Source organism: Nannobrachium achirus, assembly GCF_963921795.1.
Source record: "Nannobrachium achirus genome assembly, chromosome: 6".
Lineage (NCBI taxonomy): Eukaryota > Metazoa > Chordata > Actinopteri > Myctophiformes > Myctophidae > Nannobrachium > Nannobrachium achirus.
In genome coordinates, this window is record NC_137815.1 from 58706848 (window position 1) to 58727425 (window position 20578).

Genomic DNA, 20578 nt, shown 5'->3' on the forward strand with positions numbered 1-20578 from the left:
CACTCCATTTGTTGTATTCAGATGTAAAAGGCAGAATGAGTATGGACCAGTTGTGGGAGGTGTCAGATGGTCACTGACACAAACACACTCCCACATCCATTCTCCTACCCGACCCGGTGTGTGTACTGGTCTGAGTGGAGCAGTTTGCAGGAGCCCATCTGCTCACTGGGTCAATAAAACTCTCACACACACATTTTCTCAAAGAGTGAGAATGCCAATTAGCTAAGTGAGACAGATTTTTGACAGTATTCATTTGCATTTTTTTATGGCCCTCGTGGATTTAATATTCTGAGCTTAATCATGGATTTTTGGGGTATAACGTGAAATGTGACTCAGATATAAAAGAACAACTGATATGCTATTATTTACGCACACTCAAAGCTCATATAGTGTTAACCAGGCCTAAATAGGACAGCTCCCTTTTCTCACAAATATGATGCATCTAGAAAACCACAAGAATCAAAAGGGTATTTGTTATCACTACTCATGCAAAGTCTGCACTAAAAGCAACACAACACCACACAACACATCACATCAAGAACAATATTATGTATCCAGAATGATAGTCCCGATTGTTTGCCACATACATTTCCATGAATGATTCTTGGTGTGTGTAACACCAGATTTAGTTTAGTACATTTCAACAGGGTTACACAACATCTCCCATCTCTAGCCCTCTTAGGTGGGCACTATGCTCCACCACTGAACTAAGGCACATTGTCCAGTATTTCCCCCATTCCATTCTCTAACAAAATGGCTGATGAGGCAGAAGTGGCTAGTTGGGAAATGGAGAGTAGTTGTGGTGCGGTCACCCTGGGGGACAGTAAATTTCTCTCTGCCTGTGTGTGTCTCAGCGTCTGCGACCTCCAAGCTTGGCCAGGCTCTGCAGAGAGCCCCAGCTGAGGGGCTGCTGCCTGCCACGCGCATGGCTAAGGTGACGGAATTCAGCCCGACTCCCCCTTCTTACGCACACCCTCACGCCCTTTATGAAACCCCAGCAGATGGCCAGGAGACAAAGAGTGTAAGGGTGAGGAGCCCCCCTTTCTCCATCTTTTCCCCATGACCCCCCATCTCATCCAACACTACTCCCAGGGGCGTCACAAGGGAGGGAAAAGTGGGACTGAGTTACTAGGGCCCAAGGTGGAGGGGCCTTAATTATTTAGCTATAGAAAAATAGCAGATTTACAAGCTCACGGCACGGCACCGAGTGCCGCGCTGCGAGCTTGTAGATCTGCTATTTTTGAAACGTCGTGAAAATGTGTGTAAATCTTTGAATAAATGTATTTTTTTTAAGCGAACTAAAATTTTGCTTCTGAGGGGTCCCTGGAACTAAATATTTTGAGATGGGGGTCCGTGGCCAAATACATATAATTTTGAGGGTCCTTCGCATGAAAAAGTTTGAGCACACTGACATTAGAAACAGGTTTTCTAAGGTTTTCTAAGGTTTTTCAAAAACCTTAGAAGGATTTGAAATATTCAAAGACGATTTTTTTTCACAGTTTTTCAAAAATAGCAGATCTACAAGCTCGCAGCACTTGTATATTTGCTATGAGTTAAAGCACAAAATAATGCGTAATGATGCGTTCCCAGTCTAAATGGGTTAAACCCCCTCCCCCTATGAAGAACATGCATGGGGGCCCTGCAGTGAATGCTTGTACCCAGGGGCCCAGAATTTGGTGCGACACCCCTGACTACTCCACTACAAGCACCCAGTCAGTAGTCGCAGCTTTACAGCTGGCCCCTATCACAGCCATTGTAGCCTCTTTCTCAATGACCCCCCCTCACCATTATCATCACTGACCCCAACCCACCCCCACTATCCTGCAGCGCAGGCTCGCCACGTGCTTCTCAATTAAGTCAAAGCGGCGGTACTTTAGCCCCTTTTCCTGCTCATGCAGATGCAACGATTACTCTCCGATACTCCATTTCTGCCAAACGAGCTTTTTTAATGCGGACATTAGCCAAACCGTTCCCGGTGTCCTTTTCACTGGAGAGCTCCCATTTGGGGCCCTTCGGCAGGTAATTCTCCTTTTGACAGAGCAATTGAACTGGACAGCGCTGGAGGGCTATTTGGCAAAGAGCCATTTAGTGTAAGTGCTCTCAAGGCCAACGAATGACACTTGTAGAGACAATGTCACCCCCAGTGACACCATCAGTTGATTGTATATTGAATAGGAATGGTGGTGATGTACGCCCGGGGCCAAACGATATGCAGCATTATTGGCAGGAAGAAGTCCAAGGCAAGTGTCCCAGGGAAAGTTAATTCACTCGGGTGCAATGGAGGTCTCTATCAATATCAGGTGCCAAGGACAGCAGGACAGGGACTTTTAGCTGATAAACTGTGTTATTTCGCTAATGTGCAAGTCACAGTGTGATACCACATGGCTGTGTAAGGGACAGTGTTCCAAAGTCATAAAACGAATGGTCCAAACTAAGTAAACATGCTCAGGGTTGCTCAACATTTGTATGATTTATAACGGTGGCCCTTAAAGTGCGATCCAGGGATCCCAAGGGGTCCTAAGGGGGTTCCAAGGGGTCCCCCGCAAAATAAGGAAAAGTTCAAACACGTAAGCCCCCCCAACCCCCCCCCCCCCACCCCAAATAGCCAATGTACAAGCTCATAACCCGTTGCATCACAAAGTTTTCTCTCGTGGCAATCCTTGGCCAAAAATATTTTCAAATGGCCAAATATATATCAATTTGGGGGTCTTTGACATGATTTATTAGATCTTTCAGAGCTTTAAAATGTAATGCAATGGGACTCTGAGCTTTGTGTTTTGGTCCTGTAATGTATTAGTTGCTTTTGCAACGCCTCTTTGTGTTATATCTATGCGCTACACCTGTTGTCCCATTGTCTGTCTCACAGTGTAATCCACGACACAGCATGTCATTGTACCCCTATCACTATCAACCATCATATTCCCACCTCCCGATATCTCTCTGGCCTTTCCAATTTCAAACTGCATTTTCTAGCTCGCGATTGGTTGTTCCCCCGAGACCCCTGACACACACACACACACACACACACACACACACACACACACACACACACACACACACACACACACACACACACACACACACACACACACACACACACACACACACACACACACACACACACACACACACACACAAGGAGACTGTGCAGGGAGGGAGTGACACATTTGATTGATGACCCCTAAAATGGAAAGGATAGAGATGGACAGATTCCTTTTATCAGGATTGAGGGCTGACTAGATTAAAATGTAGTTGTACAGCCCCCCTCCCCCCTTTTTGCATCCCTGTTACCTCCCCCCCAACACCCCTCTCCTCCAGCATCCCCTGTCATTCCCCACACCTGACTGAGTTTTTCCTCATCTCCTCGGCTAACCTGTCACCAGGGTGTCACAAGGGGGGGGGGGGGACTGAGTTACTAGGGCCCAAGGTAGAGGGGCCTGGAATTATGTTATACTTTAGCTATTGAAAAATAGCAGATATACAAGCTCACAGCGCTGCGAGCTTGTAGATCTGCTATTTTTGAAAAGTAGTGAAAATGTGTGCAAATCTTTGAATATATGTATTTTTTAAGCGAACATTTGCACCTCAAATTTTCTTCTGGGGGGTTCTTGGAACTAAATATGGGGATGGGGGTCCGAGGCAAAATGCATATCATTTTGGGGGTCCTTCACATGAAAAGGTTTGATCACCACTGGCATAGAAACATAGGTTTTTCCAAAAACCTAAGAAGGATTTGAAATATTCAAAGACTTGCACAAATTTTCACTCGGTGCCGTGCTGTGAGCTTGTATATCTGCTATTTTTCAATAGCACAAAATGTGAGTAAATCCTTGTACCCAGGGCCCAGAATTTGGTGCGACACCCCTGCCTGTCACCTCACCTTCTCATTCGAGTTGACATGGTGTGTGTGGACACGGTTGATTCTGCGAGACTTAACCAGTCACCTCCAGATTGATTTGAGATTTGTTTTTGTTCGTGTGCTCCTACAGAAGGGGCGTGCAGGGAACTCCTCAGCACGCCACTTATTGCACCATTTGCGCGAGAGACTCAATTTGAAATGAATACAGGAAATGTGTGCTTTTCCATGACCAGCCACTATTGCCACTGAAAAAACATGCCCACTGAAGTGGGGAATTTCTCTTTTTCTCATTTGGTGACTGCTGATTAAAAGAAGAAGGGATACAAAGACAATCACTCTCATTCACTGGCTTGCAGCTGCTTCATTGTCAGCACGCAGAGAGGGAGAGGGAGAGAGAGAAAGATTTTGTGGAGGCACTGAAAAGATATTGCAGTGAAAAGGACTTGAATTTGTTTTTTCAGAGGGCTCTCTAATGACTGGATGTGATTAGCACAAATTATCTCACTTATCACAACTAAACAGGACTTGATAGCTCATCTGTGTCTGCTTTCATCTGCAGCTCTATACCCACTATGCATTTAATCAGATTCAACATGCTACAGGGTACATTGAATCAGTGTCACTTAGTGTACATTAGCTAATGGTTTTGATAGGAATTGCAATTAGAGCTTAGATCGGGCCTCCCAAAAAGCCCAACCCTACCCGAGTCTATGTCTGTTCTATACCCCGGGGTGTAACCTGGACTAGCCCAGATAATACAGTACCTTGGGGTATAAAATAGGCTACCCCACTTTAACCCCGGCCCGGGTATAGTTTGGCAGGGCGTATATTTTGTGCTGTTACACATCTTACACTGGCCCGTTACTGCATGGACCCGAGCCTGGTTTAAATCCAGAATGTTCTTAGTAAGCCAGCTGTTTTTCAGTGCATAAAGTCATTGATTGTTGATAAGTTGTAATTCCTGTTTAAAATGTATAATTGTGTTTATTTGCACAATTAAATACACACATTTGTTTTCGTTTAGGTAAAAACAACTTCTATTCGCTGTAACCAAGAGCAGCTTTTGTTATATTGTCATTCAGAGTTGTCTGAACTTGAAGGACAAAAATCTGTTCAGAATTACATGCAGGATCTTATAGAACAGCTCTTGCAAAGTGAGTATCGAGTATTCAGTGAAAACCTGAGACTTACATTTCAAATCAGAATCTTTGATAGATACATCATTTACTCAAGTAATAACACTCAGAATTTATTGCAGAGACATTTTAATGACAGAAATCTGTTCAGAATTACATGTGCACGGGATCTTACTTAATAGCCTTATTGTGTGTCAGTATCAGTGATTGATACTACATGCAGTGTTATACTGTATATAACGTTCAGGTCAAAATATAACTAAATACATTTTAAGGTGATATACTGTATCTGACTACAAGAACAGCTTGACTCGGGCTGGAGGGAAATTACGGAATCAGGACACACTTCTTTGTTATGTTGCCCACTAATGGCTGTGGTTACTCAAGTGTTGTTGGTCATAGGACTTATATATCGTCATTTCGTTTGTATGTTCTAAACCGTTTGTTTTGTATTTATCATTTTAAAAATGATTTAAACTAGTAAAAATAGCCATGCTTGTAAATCTGCTGTTTTCATCAGTTTTGTGCGACAGTCTTGTATGATGAAGCAGGGCTTTACTTTAAGAAAAAACATACAAATTTGAAACTTGGAGATACGTACAAGGTTTCTGCCCGACAGTGACGATATAGAGAATAGTACTCAAAGTACAGGTAATGCTGTTATGTAATTATAATCATTATTATTATTATTATTATTATTATGAACAGCTCAAGGTATTTACATATCAGCATCCACAAACCTCAGCATCAAACAAATCACTGAGAAAGAAATTCTATTTGCTTTTGCCACCATTAAAGTGCCTCTTATTTGCTGATACCAATGCCTTTGTGTGGTTTATGACCTGTGTCACACAAGGGGGGATTTCTATCTCTGAAAATATGCCACAATATGAGGTGCGGGTGGAAAATCCCCCACATCAACATCTGTCTGTGCAGATTATATATTTTTTATGATCTACTAGTCAAACTGTACTTTGTGGAGCCATCTGTGTGAGCCATCCAGGCTGTGTGTGTGCGTGTCTCTGTCTCTGACCATAGTTTGACCCATGTAACCCTGCCGACACACAGGGGTCAGCCTGTCACAGCCGACAGGCCGGAAGTCACCATGAGGACCATTGTATGTGGAGGAGGCTTGAGGGGGTGCAGATCCATCAGAGGGGTGTAAATATGCCATGGACTACAGCATAGAGGATGTGACTTATCAACCCCACTGAAATGTAGAGAATGTCACAGTGAATTAGAGAAAAAGATAAACAAATAAATAAACAAATGAATATTTGTGTGTGTGTGTGTGTGTGTGTGTGTGTGTGTGTGTGTGTTGTATGTAGCCTTTTATGTAATTTAATTATCACATTTATATTATAGCATATATGTATGTATAGCATATATGCAATATAAAGGCCCATTCCCACTGGACCAGATAACAGATAAACAAATCTATTTCTTTCTCCATTCCAGTGGATGGTAAAATAGAGATTAAAAAAATATCTGTCACAGATTAAAAAAAAATATCTGTGACAGATATTCTTTTATCTGTATTTTACCATCCATTTGAATGGAGAAAGAGATTTTTTAATCTGGAGAAAGAGATTTTTTTATCTGTTATCTGGCCCAGTGGTACATATACAGTATTATGATACAGTATATATTCTCTTTTCTCTAATCAAGGCTAGTTACTGCAGATTAGCATCACATCACATCACATCTCAGTAACGAGCTGAGCCCACTGATGATGAATTATGAGGGAATAAAAACCTCTGATGGGATAAAGAGAGTGAGCCGTTTCAGGGCAACACAGAGTGTGTTACCTACTTCATTGAAAGACAATGGAGGACAAGATGTTGTGTGTGTAGAGTCACCCACGTGCTCCTGCAATGCTATTGTCTGCTCCCCTTCCCAGTTAGAGGGGAGCAGTAAAAAAGGAGGAGGAGGGTGTTGACTGATTTCATCGTGTGTGTGTGCGTGTGTGTGTGTGAGCATGCTTGCGTTGTGTGTGTGTGTGTGTGTGTGTGTGTGTGTGTGTGTGTGTGTGTGTGTGTGTGTGTGTGTAGCATGCAGGGGGATGCACAGACGGCTCGTGGTAATTTGATGTGTGTCCCCGGGGATGTTTGATGGATTAATGCAAAGCAGCTCCCTTTTCCAAAGCACCACCTGATCTTTGGGGGCTTATGCCCCACATATAAAAGCTTGCAGTAGTGCTGAGCTCAGCTAGTCTAGCCGTTCCTCTCCTCTCCTCTCTTCTCTGCCTCTGTCTCTCCCTCGTATACTTTCTTCCTTTCTCTCTGTCTGTCTGTTCTGTCCTCTTTCTGTTTCTCTTTCTCTCTTTTTTCTTTTGTTTCACTACAGTATATGTTGTTTTTGCTCTGGCATACAGGCCTCGCCAGTTGAGATTTTTCCTTTTTTTTCCTTCTTTTTTCCTTTGGACAAGAGGAGAATATCAAAGTACCCTTTCTTCTGCAATATCTGCCTCCATTTTGCTTCATTTGCACTTTGGCCTTTTCTCAAGCAGTTTGTTCTTGATATTTTATTTTTGTTTTTTTTGTATATGATAGTTATTTGGGGTTTTTGCGTCAAACAAAAAAAAATGCCACGTTCCTTTCTGGTGAAGCAGGTGAAGGTGCATGATTTCTCCTCTTCTAACCACTACCACCATCAACATCAACATCCCTTGGATGGATCTTACAGTCTGACACATGCCATCACTGAGTCTGCTACCAACTTGGCCGTGCGCTTGAGTGAAAATGGTGAGTAAACACTCCTGTGTTTTGTCCAGTCTGTGGTCTGCATCCATTGTTCTGTGTGTGTGCTGATGTTGGTTTTTTGGTTGTTGTTTACTGTGTTAGATTTGTATTTGTTTGTATTTGATTATCCGGTGTTTTTGACTGTGTGTTTTATCAGAAGCTGATTATTATTTTGTATATACGGGGAAAGGATGTAAACTAACAGACATCGACTCGTGGTCCTGATGCAGGGGGCTGTGTTGCTGTCTACGCTACACTACCTAATCCCCTCTTCCCCCCCCCCCCTCTGACTCCCCAGTCATGGGTACCCCCATGCCTCCGGACTTTTGTTTTCCAACTCTGTGTGGATGCTAAATAGTATTCAGGTCACGCCAGCCCAATCAGCTTAATACCCGGCCAGATCACACAACAGCAGCCTTTGGCTTTAATACTATTGTGTACATGCATAATGATATATACATGTATGCAGGCATTGGGGGGGGGCACACAATCAGATCCAAAGCCTTCGTGAGATCCCACTAAAAAGAAAAAAGCTCAGGAGAAAGCCGAAAGGAGATATCCACATGGGACTGGTTTGTCCTTAGATGATGCAGTTGCCCTTGAGTCTTTCCTCCGCTCAGCAAACCCCCCCCCCCCCCCCCAACCCCCACCACCCCCCATCTCTCCCTCTCTCTTCTCCAACTGATCCTACAGGATGTTAGATAGCCACAGGGGGTAGGATTGCAGCAACGCAATCCATATTTGGAGCGACGAGAGGTGATGGTACAGGGTTTTAGATAGGATGGGTATTGACTGGAAAATAGAGAGTGCTGCAGGTAATTCAATGAAGTGCAACATGAGTAGTGAATTCGGATGACGTTTGCAGAGATAGAAGACCAGCGTGTGCGTGTGTGTGTGTGTGTGTGTGTGTGTGTGTGTGTGTGTGTGTGTGTGTGTGTGTGTGTGTGTGTGTGTGTGTGTGTGTGATTTAATGATGACATATTATATCGTCGCTGTCGGGAAGAAAACTCGTATCTCCAAGTTTCGAATTTGTATGTTTTTTTTCATAAAGTAAAGCCCTGCTTCATCATACAAGACTGTCTCACAAAACTAGTGAAAACAGCAGATCTACAAGCACACTATGCCTCCCACACAACGCCTCGCAATGCGAGGCATTGTGTGCTTGTAGATCAGCTGTTTTCACTAGTTTAGTTCATTTTTAAAATGATAAATACAAAACAAACGGTTTTGGACATACAAGGTTTCCACCCGACAACGACGATATGTTTTTCTCATAAGTAGCCTATAGACATCCAAAGAAATCTGTGCTTTGACTGGAATGTCCCAACATCACAGAGTATTCTTGTGCTCGTTGGATCATTTCTCCTCAGATTTAGGATGCCAGCTGTCTACTTCCCATTGTGTTGTGGTGGGGGGGGGCCGCATGTGAGGGGGTGGCACAATATACTACGCGCTGCTGTCAAGATCAGACTCTAACCCCCCCATATGCACACCCCCTCTTTGTACCCGCCTTTCCCCATCATACAAATCGCACCCCACCTGTCACTCAATCTCCCCATTACCATACCCACAAACACTTTCAGAAAAACGCCACAGATGGGGAATGATCAGATTAAAATGATTTAGCGATTTAGGGGATTTCGCCACTCAGACACTCTGTTTAGCTTGCCACTGCTATTACAGATACAGACGTGCCACTACTGGCAGGTGGCGACAGGTGGATCGATTGTGAGCAGAACTATTGCATTGAAACGGTTTTGTCAATGTCAGCACATTTGACTTGTATTCATCTGCTGTGGCCTTTTCAGATTTTTTTTATCATAGCACTTGTTAGAGCCAGATGAGTTATTGATCAGCTCAAAACTGTGCACCGAAGACTCATTAATATTTCATTCACAAAGCTTGCTGATCCTCGCACTTTCAAATGGCTTCCTGTATACGGTTTCATATTGATGACGGGAAGGTCTTTGGGGATGAACATTTTTATATTATGAGTCGTTTTACTTATACAGATACCATACAACATTTGATGGAAATAATAATTGAATATGAATTTCAAAAAGACATAAGATGTTTAACTGTGAAAGTATAACTCACATTTCAATAAAAATTACCCCTCTTATCTTGTTAAAATGTTCCCCTTTCCCTTCCCAGGCTACATCCAGGACTATATCATCCCCTCAGTATGCCAGAAAACAAAGGAGCCAAGTTCCAGGTCAAGGCAAACCAGGATCTCCACAGGGCCCCTGTACACCCAGGCAAGTGTTGGGGGCAGCGGAGGAGAGGAGTTCTCTGACCATGATATGGAGCATCCAGACAGTCCTGTCTCCAGCGCTACGGCCGAGTCTGACAGTGGCAGCCTGCTGAGCCCTGATCCAGAAGGCTGCAGCAGCATCAACACCTTCCTCATCTCCGACGGACGCTCCCGCCGCAGCCCCAATCAGAAGTGTCCCCGCAAGCGGGGCAGCCAAACAGACAGCAGTGAGGAGGCCAGCTCCGCCGAGTCTTCTCCCACCAAAACAAGGTCCAAGCCGGGACGCCATGTTTGCGGCGAGTGTGGAAAGTCTTACGCCACCTCCTCTAATCTGAGCAGACACAAACAGACCCACCGCAGCCTGGACAGCCAGCAGGCCAGGAAGTGTCCCACCTGTCACAAGGTCTACGTGTCCATGCCGGCGTTGGCCATGCACATGCTCACCCACGACCTGAGGCACGAGTGCAAGGTGTGTGGCAAGGCCTTCAGTCGGCCCTGGCTGCTGCAAGGTCACTTGAGGTCCCACACGGGGGAGAAGCCCTTTGCCTGTGCCCATTGTGGCAAGGCCTTCGCCGACCGCTCCAACCTTCGAGCCCACATGCAGACACACTCGGCCTTCAAGCATTACACCTGCAAGCGCTGCCACAAACAGTTTGCCCTGAAGTCCTACCTGAACAAGCACTATGAATCAGCCTGCTTCAAAGGATCTGGAGATGAAGATGACTTCAGCTGTGAAGACTAACTTGAAATACGGCAACTTCTGCATTTATTTTCTATTTGAACATTTTTTTCTAAACGTGAGATGACAAGGTTGTGGATTCACAGACTGGTCTCTGTTTTGCATGCATGAATCTTCCTACTCCAGCTTTTTGGTAGAAGCAATAATTTCACTTTCAATTGTTGAGAAGTAAATATGGAACGTATACAAATTCCTAACAATTTCAGCTTTGAATATAATTGTACATATTTTGTATTGTTTTGTATTAATTTAAATTCAATAATTTACCATTCAGTATTATTTTATACACCACCTAGCTCTTAATTTACCTAAAATAATTCCAAATTGTTAAAAAATGTATTTGTGTATTTATTTATTGATTTATTTATTTAACTATTTATTATTGATTTATCAGATTATTTATTTATTTGTCAATGCATTTGTGAATTGAATAGTATTTATTAGAGAGATGATTTGAATTTGTTAAGAACAGAATAATTGAAAATATAATATATTTCTGAGAAAATTGTTCCAGGATCTGTTTAATTTGATGATAGTAATGAAAAGACAAAATGAGAAACTACTTAAATGTCCTTTTTTTTCATTGATGAAACTACTATGCACAAGTTTAACATTGACAGGCTAGAGTTGAACTACCTGACCAGTCAAACAAATTACACAATTAATTGATGTAATTTGTGGAAGTTGTATTTGAATTTGAATTGCACATATTCAAATTTTAATGCTTCATTAATTATTTATTATTAAATTATATTTTTCTCTTAATTGCATGTGGTCATATTTACTTCTTTGCTGTTCCTAAGTCATTTTACTGAGGTAATAAAGAGAGAGGTGATCATGAATGAGATGCACTAATTCTAAAATGGTTGTGGCTTTCTTGGCCAGCAGAGGGGGCAAGTGGGCAACCATGTTACAGAGCTATTAGAGAGCACCATCCCACCAAGCATAAGCCATAACAGTAAATATGATTCAAAGGGTCTTAAAATGAAAGTGTATTCATAATAGAGTATGCACACTGTTGATAACGTGCGTAAACACGTTCTCAAGTCATGTGCATAAGGGTGAAGAAGAAAAATATACATCTGCCCTTTACAGAGCCAAACAACTAAACTCAGGAAGCTAGGAATACATACACAGAGATGTCAGTCAAAATCACCATACACAAAAGGTGGAAATTCACGCTGTTACTAAACAGGGTGTAACAGTGGTGCCCAAGTATAGGCATGTGCCCTTCCCATAGCTGCAGGCAGCCATGTGGGTCAAGGGTTTCCCTGGCATAGCACAGGCCCCTAACAGCACAACTCTGTAAGCTTGAGGACAGGATGTGCACTGAGCCCAGTGTCATGAGAACCAGGCCTCCTGGTCCAGACTAGACGGGGCTAAGCCCTCTTTGGCCTGCAGCCATCAGCCCCCCAAGGGAAACACAACTATGTGTCTCGGTGGACAGGAGAGTGGAGATCACTATTTTCAGACACAATGACAGCCATTAAGAATACAGATGCATGTGTGTACACACACACACACACACACACACACACACACACACACACACAATGCATGCACGTACATAGTACATATGCACACGCGCGCACACAACCTTTTGAAAAGGATATAGCCACAAACAAACAAGACAGACAGAAAACTTCCACAATGAACAAAGGAGAACAACGTAATTCCATGTCCACACTGCTTGCCAGTCATCAATGCAAACAAAAAAAGCATATTGGGTGATTTTATAGCCTCTTGTATCAAATCTAAAACCAGGGAAATAGCATCATGAGAGACATGTTTTTATTGCCAAATTGTAGATTCCTCCTGTCTGATAAACTTTGTTGACCCATGGAAAGCTTGGAGGAGAACCAAGGACGCTGTAGCCCCAGGTGACACTGGAGGAAGCAGTCAAACATGGGCCAAAGGACCTTCCAGACCTGCCTTGGACATTAAAGTCTGCCGTGGGCTTCTTCACAAGAATTGTCGCGTGTGAGGAGACTTCCTGGATCAGAGTAGCAAAGCTGACTTCAGGCAGTCTGGGGGCCTCGAGGGAGATGATGACACCGGCCCCAGGATCAAGAGGCACCTGTGGCTTTAGATATCTCCCATTAAACAGCCCTAGGCTGTTTATTTTAGCTAAGATGTTACCTTTGGCGGCTGTGAGTGTAACATGAGAAAAATGTTCACCTATGAAACTGCGATTTTCACATTTGCAACTCGGGACCTATATTACAGTCTTTACACAGTGATCTCATTTTATAAGAAGTGAAGATTTCATGCCTTTAAATGGAGGTTTTGTTTGAGATATATTTTATATAGTCTTCAAATGAGAGGTGAAAGAGTGGAAAATGTGGTCGAGACCATTTGTTGAATTTTACGCACAGGCAGCCCCACCTGTCTTGATTACTCAAGCTGTCGAGAGCTGTGTAAAACGATCAGTGTCTTTGGGAGGGAACGAGAAGAGAGGGAGAGAGTGGGGTTTAGGGTGTAGGATAGACAGAAGAGGGGAGGTAGGTTGAGTCTTATCTTGAGGTCACACCACAGGGTTAACTGACAGATAATACTACTGCTACTGGACTGGGAGCCACCTCACAATTCTGCTATGCACTAATAAATTCACAAAAAGAGAGTTTTGCTCTGCAAATGAATAGCTCTGTTATTATCAGTGGTGAACAAGTAAATACTCAGTATTCAAAGGTACAAATTGCAAAGTAAATTTCCATTTTAATATAAATGCATTGCTGTATTGAAATTTTGAAAATTTCCACAAAAATATAAAATATACTCACGTGTTGCGGTGCGACCCATTGTGAGCTTGTAGATCTGCTTAGATCCTCTATAATAGTTTTTACTATATTTAAAATAGGGCTTAAGTGGATAATTCATAATTATATGTGTGTAAGTTTGGGTCCCAAGAGTACCTTCCTAAAAATTAAGTAGAGTCAAAAGTAAAATATTTAAGTTTGAAAAGTAGTGGAGTGAAAGTCATGTGCTTACAACAACGACAAAACAATACTGTACTCAAGTAAATGTACTGTAGGGCTACTGTCCACCACTGATTGTAGCGCCTATTTGTAGGAGCGATGTGGGGGGTGCAAACCATGTAGTCATTGTGCGTTTGAGGGAGAATCTTGACATGAAGCTGCTCGTTATCCAAACATTCTCCAATCAATCTCTGTCTCCCCTCTCATTCCTGTGGTTCTGCACTCTGTGCACCCTCTTATAAAGCATGAAGGCATGCACACACACACACACACACACACACACACACACACACACACACACACACACACACACACACACACACACACACACACACACACACACACACACACACACACACACACACACACACACACACACACACACACACACACACACACACACGCAAACATCAGCAGTGGTCTGCAGCTGGCTGTGAGGAATAACTGTTATGGCCAGGTTCTTTCTGCGGTGCAGCTGTTTCTGATGGACTCAGTAAGTCAAGATGTCTGACCGCAGTCTCTCCCAGCAGTGTCCCCACTCCCCTCAGAGGAGATAACTGGGCAGTGTTATAGCTGACTAGCCATGTGCTCATCATGGGCTCATCACTCAGTACTTGGCACATGGGAGAGGGGAATGTGTGTGCAGGGGCGTCGCACCAAATTCTGGGCCCTGGGTACAAGGATTCACTGTGGGCCCCCCGTGCATGTTCTTCATAGGGGGAAGTGGGAACGCATTATTTTGTGCTACTATTGAAAAATAGCAGATATACAAGCTCACAGCTTGGCACCGAGTGCCACGCTGCGAGCTTGTAGATCTGCTATTTTTGAAAAATTGTGAAAATTTGTGCATGTCTTTGAATATTTGGGTTTTTGGAAAAAAATGTTTCTATGTCAGTGATGCTAAAACGTTTTCACATGAAGGACCCCCAAAATGATATGTATTTGGCCACGGAACCCCATCTCAAAATATTTAGTTCCAGGGACCCCCCCCAGAAGCAAAATTTGAGTTAAAAATGTTCCCTTAAAAAATACATTTATTCAAAGATTTGCACACATTTTCATGACTTTTCAAAAATAGCAGATCTACAAGCTCGCAGCACGGCACTCGGTGCCACGCTGTGAGCTTGTATATCTGCTATTTTTCAATAGCTAAAGTATGAAATAATTCCAGACCCCTCCACCTTGGGCCCTAGTAACTCAGTCCCACTCCCCCCTCCCCCCCTTGTGACGCACCTGTGTGTGTGGGGGTATATTACCTGATGTCAGAAGAATTGCTCATCTTTTCTGTCTTCATTTAATCTGGCTTCTGATTCTATGATCGAGTCTTTGTACTTATTTTTCCTTTCTCTATTATAGTTAACCACTTTCAATCTTATGTCCCTATTTTGGGCACGTTATTATAGGCTAAATATTTAAATATAAACAAATATAAAAACAACAATCTAAGAACTATTTCAAATATTTGAATGGTCATACCAATGAAATGTGCATAAATGTGCTTCTCTTATACTTTTATCATCTCATGCAACTTGTAGATACGGTTCACCCAAGCCACCCACCCCCATCACAATGCAATGTGATGCATTGTGAGCTTAATATGCTATTTTGGGGGGAAATGTATAGGGCTTGTGTGGTTAAATCACACCGTCCTAAAAGTTTGGGATTTTCTAATACCGGCTTCCAAATGTTTGAAATGTGACCACTTCTCTCAGTAGTGTCACTCTTACGTCTACCTTAACGGAGGTCCCGCCCACTACACACTTCATTATTTCTTTAATCACCTCGACAGGGTTTTAATGGCATTCCTCAGGTTGATGGAGTGGGGGCGGAGGGTAAAGTATTTACGGTTCCAAACTGTGAGGCCATGGTGGCTAGGGAAGAGAAAGCGCGGCCCGGGTCGTGTTGCTGGCCGGCTGAGTGTAGTAAAACACCATGGTGTCCTGCTTTATGAGTGGAACCAGGTCCCGCTCAGGTCGCCATTGTTGGTGCAGCTGAGCCAGGGGCCAGGGGCCGCCACTGCACTGGTATTGATGTGTCAAGGGGCTGTGTTTGTGAAAACAATCCCTTTGATGACACACTCCCTCTCTCTCTCTCCTTCCACTGATCCCTCTCTCCCTACAGCAGCGCCAGTCAATCTGGAAGCCATTTGCTCGGTTTCCACAGTGAAAGTTCAGGCTTGATCACCTCCCGCATCTGCTGAGTGTTTATTTACACACAGCACTTAACCCATTAGACAAACCAAGCAATGCCACTGATCACATTGGCCTTCTGAGGCCAGTGGGTGGGGGTGACTGGATTGGGTGAACTGTATTTGAATGATCTGTAAAGTTCAGTCTAGAAGAGGAGATAATGAAACAACAACCATTTGATGCCCCATTCAAACACATCATGAAACAATCCGAAGGTTACACAGGTTACACAATTGTCAGTCCAAATTGCTCATAGCATCTGACGAAGCCAACACTGCGAAACGTGTTGTGCAGAAAAAAAATATATGAAGTATTAAGTGAGTCCTGTCCATCTTCATTGGAGTGTGCGGTCCCTTCCTGAGAGAAGCAGTGGGAGGTTTCATACCCAGAGGTTATGTGGGAACGCCTACTGAGTGGCAAAAAACTACTTTCTGGCCTTGACAGCCCATTCATCCAAACAGAAAAGTCCTATCTGATTGCATTACACGTTAAACGACGTTAAACTAACTTTGACACTCACTTTATGCATAAGCATACCCTCTATTCTTATAGGAATGCCTGTATTCTTCACCATATTGCAAAACCCTAGTAGTCTGGATTCATTGCGACCGTAGGCTGTAAGCCTGTGACATCACAGGCTCGAGCAGGGATAATGCCTGATACTGTGGTTCCCCTGACACATCAGGTGACATCACAGGTGACATCACAGATCCTCAGAGCAGGGATCTCCATATATGGGCATAAACAGGTAACATCACAGTGGTGTGGCTGGTTCAGACAGGGATTTCCCTGATGTATGGGCATAAAATGGATTGCATGTTGTGATGTCATTGGGAACCACTCTAACAGAATCCCTTTTATGCCCATGAATGGAGATCCCTGATGTCATCAATATTAAGCCCATATCTAACAGGACTTCATATGGGAATGCCCATATATGGAGGAAGACAGCCCATATCTGTGTGGCTGGTTCAGACAGGGATCTCCATGTATGGGCATAAAAGGGATTGTATGATGTCAGATGTGATAGACGTCATACGATTTTCACATAACGAATAACTGAGTAAGCATGTTTGGGGTCTCACAGCAGATCTCCATATATGGGTAACTGGTCCGATATACATCACTGGACAGACGGCCAAGACATGACGCGACCTCGCCGCTTGTCGCCCTGAGGCGTCTTACTAGTAGTATTATGGTAGGCAGGCAGACATATATAATAATGACCAGTAACACTCCCTAATCGGGAGATAAGCGACCGTAGGTCACTGATCTCCACAAATAGGGCAAAAATGTGTTTTGCCAAAATCTTCCTGATCCATGTTGATGACATGAGTGTAGACATACTGTGTAGTGATTTTCGTGATTTTGCATCCGTTCTGGAGCACCAGGAGTGGGTGGTCCCCGGGAATTCCCCGTGAGCTGCCCCGTGGGGGTGGTCATTTGGTCAGTTTAGCACATTTGGTCATTTTTTACATCTGGGGGTCCCCCAGGGACCTGGGGGTCCCTGGAGCTCCGGGGGTCCTTGGAGGTTGTAGTTTGGCAGGTAAGGAAGGTGTGTGCAAAATTTGGCATGGATCGGGGCAACGGTTGCGGAGATATGAGCAGGGCAAGAGTGTGACGTGTGAGGTGTGACAGACAGACTGACTGACGGACTGACGGACGGACTTACACTTTGTGCAGGGTTTGATAGTAAATGCGACCTACGGTCGCAATTACACCTATATGTTGGGGGGCATCACAATGTCCACCATTTAGTTTAGTAGCTTAGAACTGTATACAGTATAGCTGACTAGTGACTACAAGAAGATATTTTTAATACTCTAGAAAATGGAGAAATATACTATTAAATGTTTCTCTGGAATTTCACTAATAACCGTAAGGGGAGCCCATTTGTTTATGGCAGCAGCACAAACATATGGGGGGTTCAGCAGCAGAAGCTGTTTGTATATAGGCAGTAAATTGGCATTTGTAGTTGATGAAATATGCACTGTACTGTGAGATTTGTGGCAATGGTCCGACTTGAAAATAAAACATGTGAGAGTGGTAGCTGACAGAGTAGGCTATCCTATGTGACACGATTACAAGATTATGACATGCATTTTTGGTTTCTGTTTTTTATACAGGGAATGTTTATAGAGAGAAGCATCTATTGTCTAGGTGTATCACTGAAATCTGATTAAAGGTAGGGCAAGTGGTTTCTTTGATTAAAATAAGTGTTAAATAGCTCTATATTCTTCTGTTTGTTTGTTTGTTCAGTAACAGGAGTCTCCAAGTCTCTCCAGCTCTATAACAGAAAATGGATTCTCAGGTTGAGATGTGAATTGTATCTAATCAGGATAGAGAACTCAATCAGGATACAGATTAAACAAGTAAAAAGTGTTGACACAAAGAAGTGAGCAGACAAAATTGGAACTGGAACACTATAAAAATGAAGCTGATAAATGGGTAGCCTACTGTCTCCTGATTGGCAGAAATTGTGTCATCTACCTGAAAATGTATTTTCAGTTTATTAAAGCGCTGGAGGGATGGATTTCTAAAGATGTGAACTTTTTCTAGCCGGTTCCAAAACACTGGCTTCCATGGATGAGGATTCCTTGGTAAATTTGGCGAGTGGACCTGTATTCGTATTGGTCCCTCCCATTCACTGGGGCGCTACTGTAGACTATAAAGAGCGCTTGCCTTGCCTGCAGGAAAATTACGCGCACGTACACGCTGTTGACCATCACTCCATTGTCCGATGGAGGAGAAGTGTCAAAACAATCTTGCATTATTATTCCACGGTGAATTCTCGTGCACGTTCTAGCTTCAGTCACCTCCTTTACGCGCCACCATACATGCAACTACAACACAGGCCAATATAACGGATTTTTGCAAGTTGCAAGTGATTTGAATTTTGAAGTGAACCGTATCTTTTTCTTAAATCATGGCTTTTACCATGCTGAGGCCGCTGGCCACTCATCCCTTCTCCTCCTACGCCGCTGACCTGCACGCGATGTCCGACGACGAGGAGAACCGGAGCGAGAGCGACGGGAGCACGGACCAGAACTACGGATGCTGCGCCGAGAAGTACCGCCGGGTGTCCCGCGTCCTGGGCGTCGGCGTGGTGGTGAAGCAGCGCAACGCGGCCAACGCACGGGAGCGGGACCGGACCCAGAGCGTCAACACCGCCTTCACGGCTCTCAGGACTCTCATTCCCACGGAGCCGGTGGACAGAAAGCTGTCCAAGATCGAGACGCTGCGCCTGGCCTCCAGCTACATCTCACACTTGGCCAACGTGCTCATCGTCGGGGACGGACGCGAGGACGGCCAGCCCTGTCTGAGCGCAGTGTACAGCTCCTCATCGCAGGGAGAGGGAGAGAGAAAGCAACCGAGAACTATCTGCACGTTCTGCCTCAGCAATCAACGGAAAGGGGTAATGTAACGTTCGTCATGAATAGGCCTATAGCTCGCAAACATTCCCCCCCCCAAAAAGCACAACAAAATAATAATCATGAATTAAAAACGAATTCAAAGATTTTTTTTCCCAGTATTTTCATGAAGAAATAAAATATAAAATAAAATTAGAAAACAAATGTTTAAGATCTCGTGAAAATAGCCGATCTACTACAAGCTCTAGATCTGCTATGTTCACAATAGTTTGGGTCCCAGCTCCAGGCAAACGTCTAACTTCTCTTTTGGGTCAAGACAAGAGCCAAAAGGTTTGAGAACCACTTGTAACGTTTTGCCCTGCACGTTTCTATTTTAGCAACGGTTTAAATTAAGAAAACAAAATGTAATCCATTGCAGAGGACACACTCTGGTCAAAAGACTGCAGCCAATAACTCGATCAAAAATAATCCTGTTAATCAGAACATAGCCTAGCTACATAATGTTCCATGCATCTGAGTGAAGTGGAAATGATCTTAGCGTCCCAATTACTCTCTTGGGATTTTGTTTATTTATAGGGACTATATAATTCAGTCTACTGAGAAATCCTTTAAAGGGCAACTTGTTATTTTGAAATATGCTGCTAAAAATATATTTGCAACAAATTATTTGTACCCTCATAGGAGAAGTAATGACCAAAAAGTGAATGTGTTTTGGTTCCAAGTTATTTCCTACAGACTTAAAAGAATAACTCTCTCATCAAGAGCGACAGCAACGACTAATGCAATTTCCTGCTTTGTTCACAGGTGAAAGACAGGCGAGACTGTGTGAAAATGCATGGAGGCAACACACTGCGAATGAGCCGGCGATGAAACGTCTGCTAGGACACTGCTGTTCAGGTTTAACCTAATCCCTGCAGAGCAGACCTCAGGGAGCACTCCAAGCAACACTCGGGCCCACAAGCGGCCTTTAGTTTCTAAAAGCATCTTAAACAGTGTTCTAAGACAATCTTGAAGAAGATGCTTTTGGGAAGCTTGGTTCAGTGTCATCACCCACCTCTGGAAGCAGACTGTCACAAGAGACCAGTTTCAGGAATAATGTGGGACAGAAAAGACTACTCCACCCATCATGAGAAGGCTGTAGTGTACTGTACTTTCTACAACACTCAAGTGACACTGGTGGAATATGATCTTACAAGAAGACTGTAGTCAGCTGATTTTTCAGTACATTTTGAATTCTCTTTTGAAATTAAATCTATTTTTCTTAGACATACAGTATTTGTCTAATATTTGCAGTGGTTTTGGCAGTGATGTCAC

The 20578-nt window shown here is 43.5% G+C and overlaps 2 protein-coding genes across 2 annotated transcripts; both read left to right on the forward strand.

Moving 5' to 3' along the window:
- Positions 1–7579: 7579 nt before the first annotated feature.
- On the forward strand, positions 7580–10732 carry LOC308286408 (transcriptional repressor scratch 1-like; the record flags this gene model as incomplete). Its single annotated transcript, XM_080727405.1, has 2 exons — positions 7580–7739; positions 9891–10732. 2 exons carry the CDS (start codon positions 7580–7582, stop codon positions 10730–10732), a joined length of 1002 nt encoding a protein of 333 aa, XP_080583531.1.
- An 8087-nt stretch (positions 10733–18819) lies between these two features.
- On the forward strand, positions 18820–20134 carry LOC308286299 (transcription factor 15-like; the record flags this gene model as incomplete). The annotated part of the gene is made up of 2 exons (XM_080727299.1): positions 18820–19308; positions 20069–20134. 2 exons carry the CDS (start codon positions 18820–18822, stop codon positions 20132–20134), a joined length of 555 nt encoding a protein of 184 aa, XP_080583425.1.
- Between the last annotated feature and the right edge of the window lie 444 nt (positions 20135–20578).